A 27,735-nucleotide genomic window follows, 5' to 3' on the forward strand; every position below is an offset into this window, starting at 1 on the left:
CAGTTGTTCTGCCAGTTTACTCTGAGGATTTGGCTGTACTCTCTCAGCAGCTGGCTGTGGGATACAAAGACACTTTCTGTGATGCACAATGCTCTAGTTGAATTGCCACTGGTTCTGCCTTCACCGCCTCTGTGTGTATATGAAGTGTAGTGATACACAACAGTGATATTATACCCTACATTCATCATCATTCACCCAAAGGGACAGTGTAAACTAACGTCACCTTAAAAAACTGGCAAAGGTGCCATGAGAGATGGAGGCGAACTAGAACAAAACTGTAGTCGCTGTTGTCGTCGTTGCCGTTGTCGTTGTCGCTGTCGTTGTCGCGTGCAGTGTGTAGTGACTGTGCCGATGTCACGAGAACGAGACTGACGGTTATGCAAAAAAGAAGACCTGGGTTCGTGAACTAAAGTCACCCTTTAAGCACAAAAGAGTCAGTCACACGTTTTATCAGCAAAGCAAACCATAGTGGACTGAAAATAGTCTTGACTGAGCACAGTTTCACTGCACTTGGACAACTGGCCTCACACTATTCACTATAATGTGACTGTATTTACTTGAAAGAATATAATTATAACCCAGTGTCTTCTTTTATGCTCCAGTGTGTGTGCGCGGGTTTTCTCCAGCTAATCCTCATTTTGTTCCCACAGTCGCAAAGACATGCAATCAAAGTGAATGCATGGACATGGACAGGCAATGTACTAACTGAGTTGGCAGACTGCAACCCTCATGTGGAGGATAAAGCGGTAGAAGACGGATAGATGGACATTTTGTTCTGTTTTTGGCAGCCTCTGCTGTCCACTGGTAGTCTTCACATAAAAAATAATGATTTAGTGACTCTATCAAAACAAATTGCAGAAATTGAGTCTTTGTTGGTTTCTTTGTAGGAGTTTTGATAGAATTTTTGATAGAATCTTTTTTTATTGCTTCTTATTTCACACATTTTTGGATGTTGTGTCCAGCCTGTGAGAAGCATTCAAATGTGCTTAAATGGTGGTAAAGGACCTGCCATTATAGAGAGGTTTCATCTGAGCTGAAGCAACTGATGTCTAATGCAATCAGTGATGCATGTGATGCACATTCATGATTTCACCCATGATCAACACTCACACTGTGAAAGCACTCAAATGTGCTTGCAGCGGTGCATGTGCGTTTCTATTTCAGGCAGATTCTTCTTTGACGTTAACACACCGCCGCCTCGAGCGGCGAGGCCGCGGAAAAGTGGAGCAGCAACAATAGCTTTGAAGTTGTGATGTCTGCAGGGTGAAGTTAGAGCCGCCGTCTGTCTTCTGTGTGGACCGAGACTGGAGACGTCTCACACTATCAGTGTAAGAGGCAGACTGTGGGGCGAGCATTAATGAGATGAATGAGTGACAGTGTCACACTGTTCTTTATAATGTTCAGTAACCAACAGCTGACTCAGTGGTGCTATTAAGTTTTCAGTTCCACACTCAGTGACTCACCTTCAGGTGCTAATTCACTGTCATAAAAGATTAAAGTCCATTTATGCTTTCAATTAACATTCAAATAGACAAGTGCGAATGAGAAGAGGTAAAAAAAAATATAATATGGAAGTTTGTGAGTATTTTCAGCTGTGCAAAAGTTATTGCCGAGCACTTTATGTGCTAAATTTAAATGCCACCCCCGTCTGTTCTGCGCTCATTATGTTTCATGCTGCAGGGGTTTGTCATGTATATATTCCTCTCCCGTGAGTCAGAAGCGTGTCCCTCTCTCGTGACAACTTGTGACTGTGCCATTCAGCTCCAATCAGAGGAATGATGATGAAAGAGTACATTTGGTGCAAGCAGACGGGAAGTTTGGCACCAGGAATAGACAGGGGAAGTGAACTGACGCTGCGCGTTAGTGTGGATGAATGTGAGCGGTCCAGGTGTGAGCGGAGACCTCTGTGCTCAGGAGTGAAGAGCAGGAGTGTACTGCACACACTGAAAACTCTGCCATTGTTTGTGTGTGAGACAGAGAACATTTAGAAAACAGCAAAAAGAAATAAAAAAAAAAGAAGAAGAAGAAGATGGAAGCAGTTTTGTTTTGTTTTGTTTTTCAATATTTTATTTAACAGACAAAAAGAAGAGCAAAGAACATAACACAAATAGCACAAACAGCCAGTTCCCTGTACAAAACTGATTAAAACATGACAAGAACACACACACAAAATAAAGTCAATATAAAGTGCGATATAACCTGTAGGAAGGATACCCGTCCATACATGTGTCACTTTGTGATTTGGCTGCTTGTATTTTGGAATTGTGCAATAAAGGGGGCCTCACACCTTGTTGGATTTAGATTTGTTATTTGAAAGAATATCACACATTTCCTCTAAATGCAAACATGAAAGTATATCATTTAACCAATTCTTCCCATTCCAACTTCCACTCCACTGAAATCACACGTCTATCAACCAGTAATGGCTAGATGGTAATCAAGATTAGGTTGTCTATAAATGACACGATGGAAGCATGTAAATGAAATGAAAATAATGTAAATGACATGTAATGTAAAAAGCAGAAAAAATGATCTTTGATCTCCGGTGTGTTTGTTTGTGTGCACTTTGAAGGAAACGGAAAAGGCATCATGAATGTTTTTCCAGCTAAGTGAATGAATAATCCATACGTCGATCATTACCAACCCTAGACCTATCAACACTATTTATTGATCACAAACAGTGTAACATTTGTATGCTGTGTCACCTGACAACAGCCTCTCACAACCACTGCTCTCAGACCTGTTTGAGGGAGCATTTGTTTGTATACAGTGGTAGCACAGGGGCAGGTGTGGGGCAAGACGCGTTTATCTCATGGAACTGCGGAACGACCAGTTTTTTTGAGGTTTCTGAAACTTATTCGTCGCTGTTTCTTTGTGCTTCCCCTCATTCCCCAACCCGTTTGTTGCCTCTGCCTGTCTCGATGTTTAACATGTTTTCTTGTGCGCAGCAGGAATGTTGCTGGGTGGTCATCATGGGTTTCAATGTTACTTACAGTCTTAAGCTACTACTGCATAGTTTTGAAGGTGATATATAAGTGTTATCTTCATTTTGATACCAATATAATTCACATAGCGCTTGTAATCGCAGAGTTATACTCTTTTTAAGTTAGGGGATTGGTCATTTTCAAGCAGGGACCCCAAAAAGAGGGTCAGGGATGAAGAGGTTAAGATAGAAATCAGGCTGCACAGTTCTCGTCGTCAGTTTTGTCGCTGTTTGAGTTTGTTTTGTCCTGAACCGGAGTCTTAGTAGAAGAGCTGCAGCCACAACTGTGCACACAATGCCCACCGTACATCTCTCGTGCATGCAGCTGCTTCAATAGCCTCTGGGTGCAGCCATCATTCGTCTGAACTGACAAGGTTATGTTAACACCAACAGCTGCGACGTTCAGTAATAACGTGATATTAGATCTCACTCTGAAAGTCTCAGAGTCCAGGCAGACAGAGAGAGGCAGCACATTTTTTTTTTTACCCCTGTATATGTTTCCCAGCTGCATCGGTCCTCCTGCCCTGTGATTGGACCACTTCCTCAGAGTATAACCGAGCAGCTCTCTGAGATTCCTGTCAGCTTGAATTTACTTTAGTGGCCTCTGGTCATGAACAGACCAGGGATGATGGATGTAAAGTCTTGTGCATGAGTGTGTGCTCTCAAGGTAAACCCAGAAGCATCTGTTTTATTCATACGCTGCAGAGGAATTGTTAATTTTTTATCTGTGGCATTGAAGCAGTGATCTACGCTACTGTAGGTTCCTATATCTGTGTACATGTGCAAGTAAGAGTGTGTGTTTTTGTGCATCCCATAACTGTCAGTGAGAAATATGCGTGTCTTGCCTCAGCTCTTCTTTTCTTCTTCTTCGTCTTCAAATTTCTTTTATCACAAGAGCCTTATTTATTCATGCTTCTGGGCCTCCGATGCCCTTTTCTGAGAACTGCCTTTTAAAAATTAACAGTGGACAAGTTAAAGAAACTAAATTAAACACATGGATGCTCTTCCTGTTCTGGAGGTGATTTGAGATGTGTGCACTAAGGCACTAATGTAATTTAACATGGCTGAAAGAGAGTATGACCTGAATCCTCAGGTTTCCTGATGTTATACTGTAAAGTGAGATTCAGGCTAATTTTCAATTAGTAAAAAATAGTAGGTTTTTTTTGTTGATCATGAAGTTGGACGTCTCTTAAAGTGAGATCATTTACCTACCAACTTCTTTTTCCAAGCAGCAGAGTCGCCCCCTGGTGGCTAACAGCTATTTCCGCCCCACTTCTTTTCAAATTGGACGATTATGTCAATTCATGACAATTTACTGTATGTTTCTAATCTATGCTTCAGGCTTCAGCGTGTGAGAGTCGTCCTTTCTTCATCTCAACCCAAAGCCAATTCATGTTGCGCTGATCTGTCACAGTTTCCCTCCGTAATCCTTATCATCAAACATGATGTCTTTCACTGTAACTTATGTTAAATCTTGAAGCCAAACATGTCCCTCTCCCTCTGTTTTCTCTCTCTCTCTCTCTGACGCAGCTCGTTTGCTTTGCCTCAGGGTTTGATCCACTAATTTTAGCTTTGGCAGCGAGGCAAAGACACAGATGGGACTCTTCGTATTAAACTCATTTGCAAGTCAAACTGTTTCCACTGTGTTTTTCCCTTTCCATCCACTCGTGTATACTTGCACCTTGAATTTTTATTTTCCCCTTCACCTTCAAGTCCCCGTAATCTGTAATCTTTAATCTGTAAAACATATGTAAACTTCTCAGGACTGTGTGTGTGTGGGTGTATGTGTGTGTTTGGCAAAAGTTAGGAGTCAGTGCTTCAGTGGGTTGTGATCACACAGTCAGACAAGCAAATGCTGGAGGACACACATTACATAGCATCATTAACACTAACAGCTGGACAGGCACTTGATTGCATTTGGATCCCACTACTAGATCCAAACAGGATTAGAAGGCTGAGTAGATGCCCAGTGTAACTGTCTCACTTACATCCTAACACATATATACATCCGTCAGTAGGGCAGTAGGTTTGTCGAGACGCTGCAGCTCGACTGCAGAAGCATTTCTTTTGTTTTGGGCGATTTCAATTGCATGTTAAAGTACAAGCAATACAAAAGCAAGTCAATCAAATGCAAATAATGATAATGAAAGAATAAAAGTTGTAAAATAAATTGCAACACAGTGGTTAGCACTCGCCTTTGCAGCAAGAAGACCCTGGTTCGCAACCCAGTCGGGACATGGACCTTTCTGCATGGAGTTTGCATGTTCTCCCTGTGTGTGTGTGGGTTCTCCGGTTTCCTCCCACACTCCGAAAACATGCAATATGGGGATTAGATAAATTGACTATAAGTGTAAGAGTGAATGGTTGTTTTACTGTATTTGTGTCCCGCCTGTCTCCATATACCAGCTGAGATTGGCACCGCCCCCCCTGCCACTCTCCTGTGGAGGATAAAGTAGAGGATGGATGGATGGAAGACACTGTAGTGAACCAGATTAGCCTGTTGGATTAAGAATGAGATTGAGTTGTTTTGTAAAGGAATGGAAGGAGTCAAGGGACTGTACATGAAACAGCAGAGTTCCATCATTTGGCAACAACAGGGATGCTCTGTTACCTCTGGTTATAAAGTAGCCACGTGCATGAATATAGATGTTTCAGTATGCAATACATAATGATGGATTGTTGAAATGAATTAAATTGTTGACCTGATAATTGTAGTAAAAATCCACACACACTAACATGGGTGGATTGTCCTTAAATTCATTACCTCACACAGCCTGTTCATAATTAACACACTCTGTGTGTGTGTGTGTGTGTGTGTGTGTTTTTTGTCCATCTGTCTTTACAGTGAGCAGAGCATCTGTCAGGCGCGAGCCTCCGTCATGGTCTATGATGACACCAGTAAGAAGTGGGTACCCATCAAACCTGGACAGCAGGGATTCAGCCGCATCAACATCTACCACAACACTGCCAACAACACGTTCAGAGTGGTGGGCGTCAAACTGCAGGACCAGCAGGTAACAACACACACACACACACACACACACACACACACGCAACCGGAGATGAGGTGTTACTAATTTCAGCTGCTCAGTCACTGATGATGATGATTGTAACACAGAGGACATTGAGGCTACTGTACATGTGTTTGTGTGTTTTTTGTGTGAATTGTCGTCACTGAAAGGAGGTTTCATTAAAGGTCTAAAACAACGCTAATCCTAATCTGCTGTGATTAGGCGGGAATTTTCTTCTCGTCTGTCACAAGGAGTGGCGTTTCATTAGCTCGTATCTTTCTTACATGTGTGATTATGTCTGTAGTGATAAGACACTGTGGCATCTGATTTACCACAGCTAGGAATCAAAGTAACACACTGACGACAACAAAACACACACACACACAACCATGAAATTACCATCAAATTTGAACGAGCTGTTATTGGATTCTTCAGCACTATGGAAGAGTGTTTTAACAGCTCGTGGAAAATGGGAAAATGCATATTTTTTAAATGTTTTTATTCCAAATACTCCATCATTGTTGCTGCCATAAACAAAGCAGCAATGAAATTATTTATACGTGCACTATACAACTTCACACAAAATTTATGCTGTGATATTAGTTTCATGACTGAGTATATTTGAGTTTGCACTGTATGTCTTAGATGAGTCTGTGGTGACAGACAATACTGATTCTGGTTCTGTATTAAACAAAAAAAACAACCCTCAAACACAGTTTATGTGGAATGAAAAATGTTATTTCTCCAAGCATCACAGCCAGAGTAAGAGATCATGATTGCGTTTATCTCCCCGCTGTGTATCGTCCTGCTGATAAAGGAGAAGAATGGATGTTACACATGAACTCCCTACTGTGAACAATCTGTTTGCACTTTTCCTTCACTAAAAACTGCAGCTCCTTACTCTCATCCGCTCTCCTCCTCCTCCTCCTCCTCCTCTTCCACTTCCACAGGTGGTAATCAATTACTCCATAGTTAAGGGGCTCAAGTACAACCAGGCCACCCCGACCTTCCACCAGTGGCGGGATGCCAGGCAGGTTTATGGCCTCAATTTCGCCAGCAAGGAGGAAGCGACCACCTTCTCCAACGCCATGCTCTTTGCCCTCAACGTGCTCAGTGCTCAGGATGGAGGTGTGTGATTCCTCAGGGCAACACACACACACACACACACACACACACACGAATGAGCACATATGCTGAACATGCTCAGGAAGCCCATTATGTAGAATTTTCTAGTTTTAATAGGGACACCCTTAGCTCCACCGTACCTCCCCCATAGCAATTGAACGGTTGATACAGAAAGCAGACTCAGCTTGGGAAAGTTCATGTCAGCAGACAAAGTGCTTGTCATCATTGTCATGGAGGTCCTTTTTTAAGGCCGAACATCTGGTTTATGAGAAAACACTACAAAGCAAAGGCAGCCCGTAATGTGAGTAATGCAGTGAAATGTTTGAGCGCAGCAGGGCGATGGTGGGATGCTGTTTTCTACCTCATTTAAGCCTTTGTGAAACTTGTTTAATCATCTTTCCTGAGCCGTGAACAATTTGATATAGAGTTTGTGGCACTGAGTGGATTTGTGCTTAGAATATTGTGCCACTCGACAACACACCTTCTTTAAGAATCCTGCCTTGAGAGGATGACAAACAAGCTTATTTTGAATATAATATTGGTTATGTGTCAAAGCACAAAGTGTTTTTTGCTGAATATTTAAACTCTGAGCTGAATGAAAATGACTGCACTCTTCCATCTCCCTTCATTTCCTGTCACCTCTCTTTCTCTCCTCGCCAGTGACACCGGTGAATATCAATGTGGATCAGCTTCATTTTGACACGTATTTCCCCTCTGCTGGGCACTTTGTAACACAAATCAAAAAACAAAGCCGTCCCCGGCGAGCCCTAAATGAAATGCAGATGCTCGCCTGCAGCCAGTGACATTTACTGTCAAGGTGCAATTAAGATTTTTAACGGCAACGTCAACCAAATCTGACAGTGTCTGTCTTGTCTGCTGTAGACATGTGTCAATGTGTCTGTCAGTCCTGAGCTTTGTGTGTGTGTGTTTCAAGAAAGAGAAAGAAAAATAAATAATAATCACATTGTGCCAGTTGTGGTGGCAGAGTCAGTGTTTGTGTGTCTCCCCCTGCAGTTTCCTCCAGCCTCTTAATTAGAGTGAGTCACTGAGAAGTTTCCCCCTGGGTGCAGTGTTAGAGAGCAGATCTTTTCATCTATCTAATAACAGAGGACGGGGGGAGGAAACAAAGATGCTTGAGTGACATCAGCCAAACACAAGTGCGCAGACACACAAAAGAAGGATACACACACTTGACAGACTAATAGCCTCCGTGGTACCGGCCAGCAGTGACTCCAGCTGCACGAGGAGATACTGTACAATCTACTCACAGCATCACACGCACTCACACACATTGCATCGATTAAGCAAATGAATAAGCAGCTCTCGTGTTCATGCATGGGTGTGTGTGAATGGGAGAGAGATGGTTGCTGTCTTGGTTCTGTCCACTCCCACATGGTAAAGGCTTTGATTTTTAAGCAATAATTTGTCACATAAGAGACAGATTTACACCTCTTGAGTGACTTTCCTTTGCTCTCTGAGCAGGTGTGTCTACACCCTCTAGTGGTGAGAAGGTCAAAAAACGTGACCTTTCATCCTCAATGCGATACTCACAATGTGACGCAAATAATAAACTCTCAAAACGATGTCTGAAATGAAACCTGTTAACTTCTTAAATGAGTCAAAAAGTCATATTTGTTTATGTCAACTTTGTCAACCTCATACATTCTGCTGCAGTGTTGAAATAATGAGTAGATAAAGACAAAAACATTTCAAGTAAAAGAAAATGGTTGTGAATGCAGAATTCCCATATACAAGGGAACAATGTATTTTAACTTTTTCTAGATGAGTTATTTTTGAGTAAATGATTCATTTATACCACAGTTTTATTTACTCTTGTAAATGTAAATGTTGACATTACGGTTATGGCCATATAAAGGTTTTATTAATCACAGACGTGCATGCGGAGGGTTAATTCTTGAACCTGGTGTTCGGCTGACACATACGTATAAGAGATATTTTAAAGTGTTTGACCCTTTTTGGTTCAGTCCTCCTGTGTGAAGCTGGGACACGTGTGGTCGAGCTTCCTGTGAAGTTTGTGTGCGTATGCGATCATTAGGTTGCACAGTCCACTGACAAACACCGCCTTTTGAAACATTAGCCAGAGATGCTCGCTGCACTGCTGCTGCTGCGGCTGCGAGGTGTGCATTACAAGAAGATGACAGATGATACAGTGGCCAGGTGGAGGAGAGAGAGAGAGAGAGAGAGAGAGAGAGAGAGAGGGGATGGATGAGATGAGGAAGACGATGAAGAAGGGTAGCTGAAGGTGAGAGATGGTCAGCAGGGAGTGGGTCTGTCAGTGCCTCTGTGTCTGCTACAGCCGGTTCCTCTTCTTCAGCATGTCCTGTAGGTAGAAGCTGTGTGACATTTATTATTATTACTGTGTGTGTGTGTGTCTGTTTGTGTTTGTTTAAAAGTCACAGTTTCCATTCCTGCAGTTGTGTGAGTTTCAATTCTATAGTCAAAAGTCTTATTATTAAAGAATAATCCGATGAAAAGTTACTCAACAGATCATCATTTTTACTTGGATGAATATATGGAGACAACCTTATCATTCATTTGCATGTTTGTAGTGTTTGTGCTATCCTGTGTGTGTGTGTGTGTGTGTGCAGGTACCTGATAGTACACGCGAGTAAGGTCTTTTGTAGTGTGGTGTTATTTTGGGGTTTCTGTTACTTGATCAATGGCAGCCATTAGCACCAGCAGCTCGCCAGAGAGTCACTCATGTGAGCAGTGGAAAGAATGGTCAGTGAGTATTGACCCTGAATAGGAGCGTGTGGAGCAGTAAAACTGTAATGACAACTTTTATAAGACAGGAGGGTGAGAACAGGGGGTCGATTCAAATGAAAAAAAAAAAAGGTTTTTACTTTTGTTTCTGTAACTTTAAAAAGATTTATGTCTTCAAAGCACATTTTCCAATTCCAGAAAAAGCCCAGTGAGTGTAGATTCTGACGTGTTCTACTGAGGGTGATCTCAGGAGGAACAATAAAGATTAGTGTTGTCCCACAGGAGCTCAGTGATGTGAAAACGTTCACTGGAATCTGATGATTCACACTGACGTGATTGTTCTCCTTAAGCTGACGTCCTCTTGTCCTCATCTTATCATGTCTTTAATTCATTATCTGGCTCTGCATCTGCGTCTCACTTGTGGTATTAAACGGATTACATAGTTAATGCCTTGTTGCTCATATCACATCATAAATAAGAGGAGGGAGATAGTGGAGAGAGCCACAGATCTTTGATCAAGAGCTTATCTTCTCCTGTGATTCCTCTGCATTCAAACATTGACTTCAGGTCTGTGAACACAAAATAGTCCTGGTGGATTTTCTCAAACGTTTTTAAAACCAACTACCACCTGAGAAGAATAATGAGCTCTCCAATAACATCATTATAGCCAAAATACAGTGGTTATGTAAATGAAATTGACTGGTCTTTTCACAGGAGGCAGGTTTATTCCCAATAACATCATCCTCCTCTTCCTCACATGTACTTCACACACTGGTATAGTGACATTAGATTAAGATGAGTAACTCTAATTCTTGTTATTTAATTGATTATATATAAACACGCCCTGGTACACACACACAGTAGAACAGTATTTATGATTTTCCTCCAGGAACCACCAGAGGAAGCTAGCACAGTTTTGAGAACCATGGCAGTATAGGATATCATATTTAGGGCAGCTCATGGTCAAGTGGAAAGGAAACTTGTCTTGTAACTGTACGGTTGCCAATTCAAGTCCCCACCAGTTTAAAGGACCCCTGAGTGACCCACTGCTCCTAGTAGAGGATGGGTTAAATGCAGAGAAAGAATTACCCCTAGGGGATTAATCACTTTCTACCAGTTTTTATAACTCTGAATATTATAATATGACATTTATTTATATAATAATATTCAGAGTTATAAAAACTGGTAGAAAGTGTCCAATTACTGCTGATACATATAGTTTCACTTAAAGCGTATGCACGACTATTCTTTGTTTCTTTGATTGCTTGCACGGAGAAGTTTAAATCTTCACACACTTAGTTTTTTACTTTCTTTAACACCTGTCAGAAAGTAATGTATGTGTCTACGTGTGATGGTTTTTGCGTGTGGTTCATTTATTTATATAGCACTTTTCATACAAATTTAAATTGTAGCACAAAGTGCTTTACGTGATCAAATCAAGCCTCACCTCCAACATGGACCATAATAACTAAATCCCTGTATGGTTACGTGTGTTGGCTGTTAAGTGAATTAAACATGTCAAAGGACACTGATATCCAAGCAGTGTGTGTGTGTGTGAGACAGAGAGAGAGAGAGAGAGAGAGGGAGAGAGAGAGCATGGATAACGACTTCTGTCTTACATGCAGCAGCACTGGATTACGTTCTGCTTGATTAACATGCTTTTCATTTCACATTACTCATTACAGAAGAAAGACGACATAATGATCAACCATTGTGTAATTCCCTGTCATTTGCTACATAATTGTCTTGACTGCTTCACATTTCAATTACCAGTATCAGCTCATAATAGCTCATTTAGGTCAGCTTCACCTCATTTGTCTTCTTCTTTTTTTTCTGACTCTGACTGCCTTCATTCTTCTTTTTCAGGTCCAGCTGTCCAGCGCCAAGTCCAGAATGGGCCGACATCAGATGAGATAGATGCTCAGAGAGCGAGGTAAAAAAAAAGAAGAAGAAAGAAACATACACTACAAGACATTTATTAAAGAGATTGAAGCCTCTGAAAACACTGATGTGGTGAATGTGTTAGCAAGTGAAGTTAAATTCACGTGCAGGATATGTGGAGCAATATTAACTGGAGGTCATTGTCCACATGGAGACTCTGCCTTGTTCTCCACCAACTCCTCATTGAAACTAGTTTTCAAGCCTTTTTAAAATCAATTTCTAAAACAGTCAGAATCTATCAGTGTAGAAAAAAACAAACCAATAACAAATAGTTCATTCTCACTTTGGTAGAAAGTTATGTTTGTTGAAGGACACCATCACCTCGAACAAGAAGAGATTGCCTAAAGGTCAAGTGTGTCAAATGTTGCAGAAAATACTTTAATTTGGCATAAATTGACAATAAAATACTCATAATTGCCATTTATATTATGAGTTCTTGTTTTTCACCACCCCAGAATAAGCCTTTCACATGTGGGTCAGCTCTACGGAGGTCACTATTTTTGGACCACCATGTTTACAATAACACAGAACGTAACTAAACATCTCTTAGGTTTTGATGCTAACTGAAAGCTACATAGTTCTTCAACACACCTGGAATGTAAGGGTGAGGTGAGAGATGTTCAGCTGCAAAAAACTCACACACAGCAAGGAATAATCCAGAGTGAAGTTTTGACAGACATAAAATATTCTCTGTTTCATTTAGTCTCTCACCGGTTATCTGTGGAGACATGTCATATTTCAGTGCAGCCGTCGCGGCTCCTTCAAGACATTTACTACCAAACCAGTGGATGAACTTTAAGGGAACCCAGTCTCAGTGGGTTGTATGGTTAGGAGTGTCTCACAGTGTCTAACAACCTGTCACATAGAGAATATGGACTGTCACAGCTGAGATCAGCAGCTGCTGCTGTTTCATTTCTCTCCTCTTTTATACCATATCAAAGAGCTACCTCTCATGGAGAAAGACAGTGAGCGTATTAAAAAAAAACAGCCCAAGCACAAGAAAGATTTTTTTTCTGCATCACAGTTGCAGATTTAAGAATCCAAAAGTATGGTTAATGGTGTAAAGTGATGCTGGAGACAGTTTCCATGGCTCAGTGAGTAGCCTGCATTTCTGCCACTGTGGCTACTCTTCCTCCTCAGAGACAGACTCTGGCACAGCGAGGCCTTTGTTGTTGTTTTTAAACCTCTCCCTTCTTTGCCCAGTGGTTCGTTCGAAGGCCAAATGCCAGGGCTTAAGAAGAGAAAAACAACCTTTCCTGATCCCATGTCTGCTAAATTGTTCCTGTTCTGCACAGAGGATTATGCCTGTGATTGTCAGGGGAGATTGTGTGCGCTTATGTGTGTGGTTCAGGTTTTTGTTCATGCAAATGCAAATGAATTTGACTGAGCTCTCTCTAGTGGTAGCGAGGCAGTATTGCTCGGCAGCTCCGCTCCTGCTGTGTGCTCTGCTCTCATATCAGTGAGGCTGCTGGCTCAGCACTTCAACACACAGCTGGAAAATCCCACTTCCTCTCCATAAGCTGTCTCCTGCACTCTCTCTATCCTGTGCAGTGAAATACATGTGGGCTCTCACATAAAACAACATAGATGTTAGGGAAGATGGGGGAGGTTTGGTGGTGAGAGGAGATGGATGGAGATCAAGGAGAGTGAGTTTGGGGGAAACTGTGCAGTGATGTCAAAAACATTACGTGGAAATTTGCTGACACGTGCTTCACTGAAAGTCATGTAGAGTCTACAAACTACACAAAGCTGCTGCAGCTACAGTGACGGAAACAGACAAAATAATTACGCCTGCCACAGTTTGAAGCACTTGGTTAGCAACCGCTAGAACACCGCGTTTCAAAGCATTCAAGTCATTCAATATAAATTAAACCTATCCATATAACTGAAAAAGGTGCACTTCCAAAATACTTGGTAGTTTATTGTTTCATTTTGTTTAATGCTTTACCACTAGAGGAGACAATGTGATAAAACAGCATGTTTTTCTTTCATCATCCTCTACCAGAGGCCTGGGAGCCTGAGGATTCTGCACAGTATCTTAAATGTTCCTAGGACTGCACTCTTGTGGTCGAAGATCTTAGATGTTGTTCCTGGAATCTGTTGGAGCCACTCTCCCAGTTTGGGGGTTACAGCGCCCAGTTCTCCTTTCACCACAGTTGCCTTTACTCCCCATATCTTCTCTAACTCTTTGGTGTTTCTCAAGTTTCTCATGTTCCTTCTAGGATCATGTTCCAAAGGATCTTAGCCTTCCATCTTGACCATGAGACCACCAGCCCATACTCGGTGCAGATGTTCCTGTAACACTATTCCAGCCACTTGGTTGTGGTGTTCCATGTACTTAGCCGGCAGCTTACACCCTGCTGCAATGTCCTGCATCTTTACACAGCCTACACTGCCTGGTGTGATAGACCTCAGCCTCTCCTGATCTGTTGCATAATGATTAGCGTCTGCCTTCTCCAGCCGTTGTGTGATTGTCCGATATAATACATGCATGAAAAGAAAATTATCGCTATTGATGAAAAAACATTTACTGCACAATGGGTTGGTTGTTTACTACATTTTAAATCAATAAAATGACAGTTTGACAGAGTGACCTCACTGTGTCTCCTTAGGCAGATGATGGAGCAGCAGCAGCAACAGCAGATGCAGGCACACATGGAGCGGGAGCGACGGTCCTCTAACTCAGGTTCTTATATAATACTACATGTTTTACTGACTCAAAGTGCCCATTGAATCCAAATACTCATGTGTACATGTACAAACAGTACATGAAGTTTTCTACATCTTTCTCCTCAGGTTCTCCTTTCCAAGGCCATGCTGCTGTGCTCTCTGTGGCCCCACCAGTAGCACCTCCCCCAATGAACATGTGTGGCCCGCCTCCCCCAATGAACATGTGTGGCCCGCCTCCTCCGATGAACATGTGTGGCCCGCCTCCCCCAATGAACATGGGTGGCCCACCTCCTCCTCCACCACCACCAGGACCTCCTCCACCTTCAGCAGGTGCATCCCAACCTCCACCGGGGGACGAGTCCTCCTCAGCAACGGGACTTGCTGCTATGATTGCTGGAGCCAAACTGCGCCGCGTTCAAAGAGTGAGATTATGAAACTGCTCTGAACCATTCTGAATAAAAGAGGCTTCTTTCTTTCTTTTTTACCAAACATGGCTGATACAGTATATTTGAAAAGTTTACTTTGTTTACATATTGGAAAGCAACAATATCCCCTATTCTATCCTCTACACTCCTCTCCTCTGCACTTGTCTCCTCACCTTTGTTCTCACTTCGTCTCCACAGCCGGAGGACAGCTCTTCAGGCACCAAAAACGAAGCCAACCGAACAAGTGGAGGGAGCGGGGGACTGATGGAGGAGATGAACGCTCTGTTGGCACGAAGGTCAGAGCAAATAACTGCAAATGAAACTGCAAATCCATTTTTATTGATATCCTGCAGCCATGTTATTACAAAATAACTGCTCATTTAAGTCTTCGATCTATGTGTGGGTTAGGATTCATTAGCTAATCCATTGACAGACGTGAAATACCGTGCTCTAATTTGAGGCTGCGTCTTCTTTCCCCAGAAGAAAAGCAGCTTCAGAGAAGCCTGAAGACAGCCAAAATGTGAGTGAATGGAAAATAGTGATGGTTTGCAATAAGGTTAATGTTCGCCGTGAGATTTACTGCAGTCATTAGCGTTGGTGATAATGTAGTGGTAATTAGATGAGCATGATGATCACTGCCATTTTGCTTGTATCTTAATTAGACTGATTTGCACAGTGATTCAAAATGTGGAAGTATAGAATTTCCGTGACAGAACTGTACTGTTTTAAACAGGTTATATTAATAAAATAAAAGTACCATGCCACATATGAGTGTCCAAGTTGATCATAATAATCATTTCTGTGACTGTAGTGTAGTGATGCTCATTGATTGCTGTGTCTTTCTTTAGGACGATCCAAATTCTCCATCACCCAGTACCCGGGGTGGACAAAACGCCACAGGTGGGGGAAACTAAACACATGAAACTATTATAACCACCATGCAAAGTGGTTTGAATCATATGATGTAGGGGATTCTGGAGTCCAACAGCCATCCATTAATTCATCTTCTACCACTTTATCCTACACATGAGGGTCGCAGGGGTTGCTGGTGTCAATCGTAGTTGATATAGTCCATCCCAGGCACACATGGGGAGAACATGCAAACTCCATGCAGGAAGGCCCAGGTCTTCTTACTGCAAGACAAAAACATGGACAGACACATGGAATACCTGTTACATGCTTAACAAACTATATGTACAATAAATGTGACAAGTCCCATATTTCATGTATTTCAGCCAAAAACAAAATCAGAAATAATATCCATCTCAATGTATAAATTATATATGTGGTCTCCATCTTTTTCCACATCACCACTGTGTACGTGTGCCTAACAACTGTGTGTCTCCTTTGATTTTAAGATGGTGCAAAAAAGCCGTGGGACCGAGCAAACTCTGCAGACAGATCAATGGTTTCTCGGTGAGACCTGGAAGCAGCGCAGCTTGTTAGATGTGTCAAGTATAACAACAGCAGCAAATCTGACAGTGTTTTTTTGTAATTATGCAGGGTACGGCCTGTGGGGAGTGGTAGTGACACAGACTCGTTAGACCTCGACAGAATGAAACAGGTAAAATTGACTTACCTGACAAAACTCTGCATAAGGCTTAGGCTTTTTTAATATTCATCTTATTTATTCTATGTAAACATTTGCTGTCCAAATATCGGGGTGGGGAAAACATGTGTTTTTTCTGCTATATTTTTGCAGTAAATAGAAATCTGTTTTTGTTTGTTCTTCACCAGGAAATCTTGGAAGAGGTGTTTCGTGAATTGCACAAAGTGAAGGATGAAATCATTGATGGTATGTTTAAATTTGCCTGGGAACACTAAAGAGGTGCCATCAATCAATTAATCAACATCTTCTTATTCACACTAGTGGATTTTTAATTAGAAATCTATCCAGTAGTTTGGAGTTTGGGGGTTATGTGGAGTTGTGACCACAAGGTTGCACTAGAATCCCTGAAAATGGAATATTCCATTAAAACCTCAACATCAATAACTTAGTTTATTTATAGTGCAGGTGAATTATATTGTTAACTGATTAAGTGAAAATAAACTAAGATATTTGTCATATAAGAAGAAAATTAGGAAAAACAAATGTTTAAAGATAACTGATTGGTAATGCAGCTTAAGAGATTGTCTAAATACATTTTTTTAAACGAACTGAAATAGTTTCTGTAACATTCCTGATTAATGTCATCATTATGAACTAGCAAATATTAAATTAGTATTAATAGGCAACACATACAGTGTGTTACACACATTATCATATGTTAATCTGTTATTATCTTTATGTGAGCAGTTACAAATCTACAGTCTACATCACAATTTTCCAATTATGTTTTTTGGTTGTTTACATGTTACACCGTTGGTAGAAGCTATACAGTTGACCTGACTTTGTTCTTATGCTCTCTGTCTTTGCAGCCATTAGACATGAACTCAGTCGAATTAGCACGACATAATCTTTCAGAGCCACTTTTCCCCGACATCAACCACTTTGTTGAACCATTGCCCGTACAACAGCTGCTGTGGCCCTGAGGAGGAGGAGGAGGAGGAGAAGTCAGGAGCCACAGTGGCCCTAACTGTGACATCCATTCACCCTGATCAGCTGTGGTGTTGGAGCAACGCAGCATTGTTGATCTAACACCTCAGACATGTATGTTTATGTTTGTATTGGAGACAGATGTGAATGGGGCACTCTCGCACTGATTACTCTGATTTCTTGACATTTTCTGTCTGTCTGTTGGCCTAGTTCACCCCTCTGTCCTCAGCCCAAAGGAAAATTTATATGACTTTATTTGCTTTGGGGTTTTTTCTCCCCCCACTGTTTTTTTTAATTATTATTATTACTATCAATTCCATTCTTGTTACTGTCATTTTTATGATTGTAAATGTATTGTTAATATGAGTATATGAGTAGTAGTAGTGTAGAGAGAGCAATGGTAACAATGAGGAAATGATAATGAGAATATGATAGTAATGGTGATCATTATTACACATCATTTTATGTCAGTCTTATTTTAGATTGGTTTGTTTAAGATACACCTATGAGCACATCAAAATTGTTTATCATCATTAGACCTTAAACATTAAAACAAAAACAAAAAAGTTTTTATCCTTTTTGCCAGCACAGTTATGTGTGGAACCATGGCAGAAAAAAAACAGGCATGGACCTGACACCAATGGTGGAATAAACCTCTTTGGATATTGCAATGGTATGAAAAAAGAAAAGAAAAAAAAAATACACCAGAGTATTTGTGATCATGTTGTTAATAAAATGTTTATTGGCTGCAAGGATATGGTGAAGTATTGTTCATTTTATTCTATCCTTTTATGACAAAAGTGCTTCCTGGTTTGAAAAAAAGAAGAAGAAACGCACTGAGTTTAAAATGAATTCAAATAAAACTGTGAACAATGTCTTGGATAAATGAGGCCATATGTGATTTCTTCTGTTTGTTCCGGTGCTATTTTAATGACTGTCTGAATGCTATTTACTTTTTTAACACAGAAATCTGTTTTTTAAATGTGTGTGCGACAGAATTAACAGTGAGTGTGTCACAGAGAAGTGTGAAACATCTGCAGTGTGTCTGTGGGACCTTATTGTGCTGTGTTGCACACAGTGTAGGCAGCTATTTCTGCTTTGTAAGACTAAATACATGCAATCGATACCCACTGAAATATTATATAACATACTCTGTTACTGTATTACAAGTTAATTTAGTACATTTCTATGTACTATTTCACTTATATATACTCATATACAGTGCTTAACAAATGTATTAGTCATAAAAATGAGAAAAGTACGTTTGAAAATTAAAATTACCAATAATAACTATATTTTAGCATTAAAAATATCATTTCGGCTAGATAGCTTCTACATACTGGTGTGTTAACCATTACAGAAACATAAAAAAAAGATTTTTAATAATAATAAATAAATTATAATAAATTATATAATTACCAATGCTGTTAATGAAGGGCAGCTGTGGCATAAACCTTACATTAGAGGGTGGTCTAATAAATGTGTTAAGCACTATATATATATATAAGTATTTGTCATATCAGTAGTAGGGCTACACAATATATCAAAAATGTATTATTGTCACAAATAAAAAGGCATAGTTTACATACCACAAAACATATATACAAACTGCAAAGTTTGTTTTGTTTGGCCATAAAGGTACGTATGTGTCTTTTTGTTTTATTTAATTCATCAATCATTTTCTCCTATTGCACACATTACTTATATTCCCACTCATACACCAACTACTTGAAAGAAATTGCCTTTACAGTTATAATGCAAGACAGTGCAGTTGAATTTAAATTATTATGTTACATAGCTACTTGCTTTCAGATTTATGTCAAAACATCCAGGTGGTCAGGCATGTTTGTTTTAGAAGCAGAAAATGTTTATGGGGCAGTATTTCTCATCTTTTTCAATAAAAACAATGTTGTTGGAATTGAAATAATACTTTTTTTTAGAGTTTACATAGATTAGTATTTGCTGTCAAAAAGTCACCACCGTGTATCCATCACGCAGGTCATATCGTCATCACACTAATCAACACAGGTTATACATGTTTTCCTAATATAGCTTTATTTACAGATGTGACCAAACATGTGAGGTGTGTTCCCTGATGCAGCTTCTTGTGGTAAAGTGTCATTTTACTTAAAACTATCTTGCACATATTCAGCTAAATTGTCCATCACTACCATCCAGTGGAAGGAGCTGGTGAACACATTGACGTTTTTTAACTTTAGATTTATTTGAGTTTTTTTTAATATGCAATGTGTTAAAAATCACACACCATTATAAATATTTATAATAACAATAAAAGAACACCAGTCTTTCATAATAATAATTATACATAAATAAATTACTTTTGGACATGACGAAAAAAGACGTCTAATCATATCGAGTGAAAATTATGTATTTTATTTAAAAAAAAATAAAACTGATCTAAAACATTTAGATCAGTTTATGATTGTATATAATGAGTGGGTTTATGAACTGAACCTTGCGCATATGCAGACTCTTAACAGTCGGGTTCACCAAAGTCTCGCGATGCTTGTGTATGAAAGACCATAGTGGCGACGAGAAGTGGCGTAGGCCGAAGAGTTGTTATCGAAGAAGAGGGAGTAGAGACGGGAGCAGGAACAGAGCAGAGCAGGGGGTGTGTGAGTCTGTTTGTGGTTTCCAAAACAGGGGCACAAAACGGCGTGAATGAAAGAGGCAAGCTGGCGGACTACAATATGGCATCCGGAGATACTCTGTACATCCAGACAGACGGCTCGGAGATGCCGGCCGAGATCGTGGAGCTCCACGAGATAGAAGTGGAAACGATACCGGTGGAGACCATTGAGACCACGGTGGTCGGCGGGGATGACGACGACGACGAGGATGATGAGGACGACGAGGACGACGACGACGACGACGACGGGCAACCCATGATCGCACTGCAGCCGCTGGTGACGGACGACCCCAGCTCGATCCACCACCACCACCATCATCACCACCATCACCAGGAGGTGATCTTGGTCCAGACCCGAGAGGAGGTGGTTGGCGGGGATGACTCGGACCTGCACACGGACGGCGGCGGGTTTGAGGACCAGATCCTCATCCCGGTACCGGCCCCGGGAGTGGAGGACGAATACATCGAGCAGACTTTGGTGACTGTGGCTGGGAAAAGCTCGGTGGGTCGGATGAAACGGGGAGGCGGCGGCAGCGGTGGCAAGAAAGCGGGTAAAAAGAGCTACCTAAGCGGCGCGGAAGCAGGCGGAAGAAAATGGGAACAGAAGCAGGTGCAAATAAAGACACTGGAGGGGGAATTTTCTGTCACGATGTGGGCATCGGGTAAGTAACGCTAGCCCAGCCGCGGCTGCCTGTCAGTTGGGTTGTTAGTCGTTGTATGAGGCCTCATTGCCAGGGCGTTGTCCTGCTGCACCAGACTAGTTCCTGGAGTGCTCCGTCGCATCGACGCGAAAAGCGACAAAATAATGCACGTTTTCGATGCAGAACCTGACAGTTTCACGTCGATATGTTTTTGTTTTGAAGGGAGGCCATGTTTTAGGTGTTGCTGGGCGCCGCCATATTCCCCGAGTCTAGTAAGTATGGCGGCGGCCCCGAAAAAATGGCGATAGTCGCGGCCAGGCAGAGATGGCGGCGGTGCTTTGGTGGAGAGACAGTAGTTAACTGTAGGCCGCAATGCTGTGGCGCACTTACACACACAACTACAGCTACTGGAGCCTAGAAGTAGTATATGGTGTTTGTCAAAATTTAACATGTGGGGAATTATGAACAATATTCCGAGTAGCTACTTATTAATTTAGCAGTTAGCTTAGTCTGCTCGGTGGTAGTTAACCGAGCAGCTGTGCGTCCGCTGTCCGTGCAGTGTGTGTGTACGTGCTCGCTCTAACGTATAAACCGCCTGAGATACAAACGAGTGTTTCTTTAAAAAGGGATTGATAGTCACATAAGAGCGACAGTTTATGATTCACTTTAATCCAGTGCCTCATAACAAAAGCAGGTTAGTCCCCACCTGTAATAAAGTAGGTGTTCATTATGTGTTTACTTGGACAGCTGTAATCTGCAGCGAGTTTGCTGCCCTCTGCTGGTTGATATAGAGTAAGTCTTGATAAATGCACATGTGACTTTAATAACGTTTTGTTAGTCTATTCACTTTATACGTCGGTTTTGCTCCTGAGTGAAAGTTGAAGAAACCATTTAACTGTGGTTTTAAACAACACTTGTTAAACAGAGGAAACATTTAATACAAATTTAGCTGAAACAGCTGTAGCAAATACTGTATATGTGAGTGTTTGCTCACTGCATAACATGATGTTGATGTATTGAATTATATGTACTATATAAGTCTAATAAGGTAAGTTGGATAGTCCTGGTAATAAATACTAAACATGCATTTTAACACCCATCAATATTGACGATACAAATACATATAAGTCCTTATGGGCTTATCCTTACATAGATATTTTGATGTTATAGCGAGGTGATGTGAAATGAAACTTGGCTGAAACAATATTGACAATATCAATATTGTTTGGCTTTATAGGAAGGCACGACGTGCATTGTTAATATAATTTAGTCAGAAATAACAATTTTAGAAAATTATTATTAACTCATCTTTAGTTTTCACTGCAAATTACATATGGTACCAGTCAAATGTTGTGGATATTGTCATTATTTGTAATATTATGAGTAGTAGGTGTGGATAAACATTAGTCAATACCTTTGCTGTTGATGTGTAGAAATAGCTCATATTATTGTATCACTATATTTCATACTACATCAGTAATGCGACCTCTCCTTTAAGCTGAGCAGAGTCAGATGTTTTCAGCCCCTCAGACCTGTAGTTAAGGAATCACCAGTTTGTTATCGGTTCAGTCTCTGTAATGTTTTCCTAGATGACAATAAAGACATTGACCATGAGTCAGTGGTGGAGGAGCAGATTATTGGGGAGAACTCGCCTCCGGACTACTCCGAGTACATGACGGGGAAAAAGTTACCCCCTGGCGGCATTCCAGGAATTGACCTATCGGACCCCAAACAGCTGGCTGAATTTGCCAGGTGAGTGTCAAAACACAAACCTTGAGTACATGCTTTTCAATGAGATGATGCCACAACTCTCACATGTTCTGTTGTCTTTTTGTTACTTGCATGAACAAATGCTTAGAATAAAAACAATTTAAAAAGGACAAGATTTAATTACTTATTTACAGTAAACTTTAATCTCAAAGTCTGAACAAACTATTATACTGTATGTATTGTGTATATTATTTTTGTTGGACTCACATAATAAAGCAGAGTGTTTCTGCGTGTGTTGTATAATCATTTAGCCTTTAAAATGTGAAATAACCTAATTAAATTGCCTTTCCTCATTTAGGAGTGTACGGTTGTAGAGGAAAGGCGCTAAACTGAGTCAAGTACATAAGTAATTATTAAAATATTTGGGCATTTTTTGAAACACTGAAAGAACAGATAAGTTAAATAAGTTTTTGCTCTCCTGTAAATGTGTTTTGTCTGGAGGGGAAAAGTCTAATATTTCTGCTGTAACAGATAACAGATTTGTCCATTTTCAAATTAAAAACAAATTATTAAAATGCCTAAATGTATATTTATGTTTGATTTGTCTGAACAGAATGAAGCCCAGGAAGGTCAAAGAGGACGACGCTCCCCGAACGATAGCTTGCCCTCATAAAGTGAGTCTGGTGACATTTTATGCCACTCTTTCTGCTACTGTGGAAGTCCATTGTCCGTAACAGGGTTAATAGTAATACTTTATAATTATTTAACAGTGAAGAAAGCACCCAAGTGTAGGGGTTTCCGTGTACTTACAAGAACATTAAGGCTTTTTACCTACTCTACATGTTTAGCTAATGTGAAGGGTTTGAATGTGTTTTAGTGTGAAAAGAGTATATTCTCACCTCTGCTCACCTTTTAAAATATAAATATTAAATTAGGCTTAAAACATGATTTTTGTCTAATTCAAATGTTGAAAAACATGTGAATCCTGAGGCTAATCACGTGAACCAAAAACAAATTAGACTCGGTAGTTAGTATTCATAGTGTTGAAAGGTAAAAGCTAAACAGGGAGAATATATTGAGCAGCCACCAGAGGACAACTCTGCTGGTTGCAAAAATGAACACTGTTGGAGTGGAAGTCTATGGAACAATTCATTTACACTTGATTGACAATGTCCGTTAACATTTTCCTTGGGAATGAATGGTCTCAATCACTACTTTCAGATCTTCTCCACTTGAACATGATGTCAATTATGTTCCCATTTTGAGGAAAATAGACGTTAAAGCACAGCACGTATATGATTGGACACTGGTGTGATGGTATCATCTAATACGAGCCTCGTTGCTGGGGGCGGTGAAATCTCAGAAGACCTATGATTGTTACATCTTGCAGAGTTTGTGTGTCAATCTGTCCACATTTTACAAAATAGAGGACAACCCCAGCTGAGATGATTCTTTACAGCACATTTCAGAATAATTGGTGCTGTTGAAGATAACTAATGAATAATAGCTTAAAAGAAGCACTGGACCAAAGTGTGTGGAAGCCGCACAGAGGAAGCCTCTGCTTTGCCAAACAATCCTCACCATAAGCCCTAAAGTTAGTCAAAGAGCAGTTAGACAATCCACAGAGCTACTAGGAAAAACTCTCGCAGACTAATGAGGGCACGGTAGAATTGTTGTGTTATTGTTGGCGCTGACTGCACACAAACATAAAAACAACCCTCCAAAAGCTTAGGGGGCACCATGTTTTGAGGCTGCATTGCTGCCTCTGGGCCTGTAGAGCTTAACACCATTGAGGGGAGAATGAATTCCTGAATTTATCAAGGTGTCATACAGGATAACTTTCGTATGGCTGTCTGCCAGCTGCAGCTTAGTCGGAGCTGTGTGATGCAGCAGGGCAGTGACCTTACACACTGAAGGCAGTCTACTACAGAATGACTTCAAACAAAGAAAATCTGCTTCTCGGGTTGGCTTAGTCAGAATCCAGACTAACCTGATACAGATGTGGACTGAGCTCAGAGCTGTGTTCTAACCAGATGATACAAGAATACGTCTGAGCTGACGCAGGTCTGCTCCAACATTCCATCTGAACATTAGACAGAAAGAGCTTTTTGTGGCTACTTCTGCCAAAGAAGGTTTCAGCCAATTATTGCATCAAAGTGTTCATTTAGATTGTTTTTTTTTACACCAGCGTTCTTCCTGTTTATTGGGTTTTAGAAAAAAAAGACACGTTTTTGTCTATACTTCAGATCGTGAAGTATATTTTATATTTAGATTTGTTGCACCGCTTTGGTTTGGTGTTTACAACCTTCATGCAGACCATGTGCCTGTTTGTCAACCTTGTGCTGCACTTTCCTTTGGTCCTCAGGGCTGCACAAAAATGTTCAGGGATAACTCGGCCATGAGGAAGCATCTCCACACCCACGGGCCTCGCGTGCACGTCTGCGCCGAGTGCGGCAAGGCCTTCGTCGAGAGCTCCAAACTCAAACGTCACCAACTTGTTCACACGGGAGAGAAACCCTTCCAGGTCAGCATCTGGACCAACGGCACACTCCTGCCAAAACACATCAACTTTAACACTTTTAGGGGGGTGGAGTGGCTCAGTGGTTAAGACCAGTACCCTGTGTGCGAAAGACATCATAGTCGCAATGGTCGCAAGTTCGATTCCACCCCTGGCTGATTGTACTCAATTCAGTTGTAAGTCGCTTTGGATAAAAGCGTCTGCTAAATGACATGTAATGTAATGTTTAGTCAAGTCACTGTTTAAAATCCTATCTTACTGAACACCCATAATGATGTAAAGCTGCTGCACAACTTGGATAAATCACTGTAACATTAGTAAAATAAGTTTTTGTTTTCGGTCTATGGAGCCCCAACTCCTTAATTACTGTAGTCTTGCCCCTCAAACTTTCTGTTCTTACGCATACAATGTTTGCATTTATGGCAGCAGCAGACTTAAAAAGAAATAGTCCACTGATGAGTCCACTGTGAACTGGCTGTTGTTTTTTTTTTACTGGTTAAAGTTATGACTCGTCACAAATTGGGCCGAATGAGTTTTATTTTATGTCGAAATCACAATTTTAAATCCATTTAGCAAATTGTGAAAGCTGCAGTTTATTTACTTGATTTTTCTTTTTTGCTTGTTCTATACCAATATGAAATGTAATTCCTATAAGCTGGGAGTACTTCATAGAGTAGTTAATGTTTCGATGGCGTCATAAGGCAATGCTCCGTCATGTTTTAAATCAAATCCACTCTGGATAATTTTACAGATTCATTCGCAATCACAGTATCTGCCAGGAAAATTGAAATTGGATCTTTTCCCTAAATCGTTCATGCCCCGTCACTAACGTTTATCACCGTAGCTTAGCTGGAAATCCAGTCAACACAGTTACTGTTGGCTGATTCAGTTCACTGTCTTAAGACTGCATTAAAATGCATATCATCAGTTCACACAGTTAATTTAGTTCTAACAAATCCCTGTTTGGCTCCATATGCACTGTTAGCTTTTATTTATATATATATGTATGTATATATATATATATATATATATATATATATATATATATATGTGTGTGTGTAAAAAGTTTTTGCATGCTATTAAAATAGGTTTGTTTGGAGAGAAGAAAGTGATGAGTTTGGCAAACATATAGCGATGTCTTTTAAAGTGTTGGCTGAGGTGTAAACATTAAGAATAGATACAGTTGCACGAAACAAGCGTTGGGTAAATACTAAATGTGTTTTAAATATCAACTGTATCCAGACACAGGTGTATACAGTAGTTAGTGGCTGTCACACACTGTCACACACTGACTCTCGTTGTTCCTCTCATTTTCTTCAGTGTACGTTTGAAGGCTGTGGGAAAAGATTTTCTCTGGACTTCAACCTGCGCACACACGTGCGCATCCACACTGGAGACCGGCCCTACGTCTGCCCTTTCGACGGCTGCAATAAGAAGTTCGCCCAGTCAACCAACCTTAAGTCTCACATTCTGACACACGCCAAAGCCAAAAATAACCAATGAGGACCCCTCCCACCAGTGTCGGGCCACACAGGCGGAGAAAAAAACAAAACAACAAAAAACGAGCATCCTTTTGGCACACGTGAAACCTCTTTTGAAGACGGAATGAAAAGCTTGAGACTTTAATGGATTTATATCACAAAAATCTGACAGATTAAAAAACTTTAAAAAAAAAAGAGAGAAACACTGAAAATCGGCTAGTTTTCCTGCATCCCCCTTTTTTCTGCTGTCATATTGGATGACTCCCCCCCCCACCCACGGCCCCGGCTGACACCCTCCCTTTTGTTTTGCCAGTGGCACTCACCTGCCAGAAGTTGGAACTCATGGACACACATCAGAGACTTATTTTTACCAGAGTGAGCAGAGACGCAGCAGTCCTTTATTCGTAATTTTATTTTCCCGCAAGCTTTTATTTTCCTTCGAGTGTGCATATTGTACGCTCGACTCAGGCTACGATTGGTTAAATAATGATTTATTATTTTTCTCCCCCCCCCCGCATCATGAGATCGTACCTATGATACAAAAAGTGTGACGTGTTTCACATGTATGAGAAGTTTAATAACAGCTGTATGTTTGCATTTCCATACCCTCTTTGGTTGTATTTTTCTCTAACCACACAATAATCTTGTATACTTGTATTGTATGGCTGTATTAAAATTATGTAGACATAGATAGAGGTGTGATTTAAAGTGTTTAACCAATTAAACTTTTAGTCATGAGTTGCTTTATATTTTCATTAAACAGATGAACGAGTCATATAAACTCGTTCGGAGGCTGTCTCATTTAAAAGTATCTGAAGTGTACGTTGAACTGACTGCGAGAATCATCACTTTCTTTGTTAGAATGTATTGTACAGACATCAACATTAACTTCCTTTGTTGGTATTTACACCCATGTATCTCAACTGCCCACAATAAACTGGGTCATTACAGCCCTGTCAAAATACACAAGGTTTTTACTAAGTGTATTCTTTTTGACTGACTATGTCATTATATGCAGTCTTTGCTGCTTTCTTGGGTGCACTTGTTTGATTGTGTGTTCATGCAAATTTCAGAAACTTCTGCTCTAAGTGTTTACAGAGAACGGTCGGGAAAAATGGAGAATAGCCAGTGAGCTGCAGTTCTCTGGGTGAGAAGGTCTTGCTGATGCCAGAGGTCAGAGGAGAAGGGCCTGGACTGGTTTGGGATCACAGAAAAAACACAGTAAGTCATATCATCACTTGATAGAACCAAGATGGATGGTCTCTGAGTGCACAACAGGCCACACTTTGGGCAACGGCAGCAGAAGACCACTGCAGGTGC

At 40.7% G+C, this 27,735-nt stretch overlaps 2 protein-coding genes across 5 annotated transcripts in view; both read left to right on the top strand.

Annotated features, from left to right (window-relative positions):
- The window catches only part of evlb (Enah/Vasp-like b), a 40,244-nt gene extending 21,939 nt beyond the window's left edge, over positions 1–18,305 (top strand). For 2 of the 3 annotated variants that reach the window (XM_044048415.1, XM_044048413.1), the window contains exons 2-13: positions 5,829–5,997; positions 6,945–7,122; positions 11,710–11,776; positions 14,397–14,470; positions 14,581–14,876; positions 15,078–15,175; positions 15,360–15,399; positions 15,728–15,779; positions 16,238–16,295; positions 16,383–16,443; positions 16,617–16,674; positions 17,298–18,305. In XM_044048415.1, the coding sequence (XP_043904350.1) occupies positions 5,829–5,997; positions 6,945–7,122; positions 11,710–11,776; positions 14,397–14,470; positions 14,581–14,876; positions 15,078–15,175; positions 15,360–15,399; positions 15,728–15,779; positions 16,238–16,295; positions 16,383–16,443; positions 16,617–16,674; positions 17,298–17,335 (1,189 nt within the window). In that variant the 3' untranslated portion in view covers positions 17,336–18,305. The remainder of the gene's footprint in view (positions 1–5,828; positions 5,998–6,944; positions 7,123–11,709; positions 11,777–14,396; positions 14,471–14,580; positions 14,877–15,077; positions 15,176–15,359; positions 15,400–15,727; positions 15,780–16,237; positions 16,296–16,382; positions 16,444–16,616; positions 16,675–17,297) is intronic. The other variant, XM_044048414.1, reaches the window with a different exon arrangement.
- A 1,637-nt stretch (positions 18,306–19,942) lies between these two features.
- yy1b (YY1 transcription factor b) lies at positions 19,943–27,381 on the top strand. Of its 2 annotated transcripts, none has more exons than XM_044048422.1 (5): positions 19,943–20,727; positions 22,296–22,458; positions 23,030–23,090; positions 24,782–24,940; positions 26,255–27,381. In XM_044048422.1, the coding sequence occupies exons 1-5, from the start codon at positions 20,127–20,129 to the stop codon at positions 26,435–26,437; spliced, it is 1,167 nt and encodes a 388-aa protein (XP_043904357.1). In that variant the 5' UTR covers positions 19,943–20,126; the 3' UTR covers positions 26,438–27,381. The 2 variants fall into 2 exon arrangements, with proteins under 2 accessions (XP_043904357.1, XP_043904358.1); XM_044048423.1 differs by having other exon boundaries at positions 19,948–20,727; positions 22,308–22,458.
- Positions 27,382–27,735: the final 354 nt, after the last annotated feature.

This window comes from Solea senegalensis, linkage group LG17, assembly GCF_019176455.1.
Source record: "Solea senegalensis isolate Sse05_10M linkage group LG17, IFAPA_SoseM_1, whole genome shotgun sequence".
NCBI classification, from domain to species: Eukaryota; Metazoa; Chordata; class Actinopteri; order Pleuronectiformes; family Soleidae; genus Solea; species Solea senegalensis.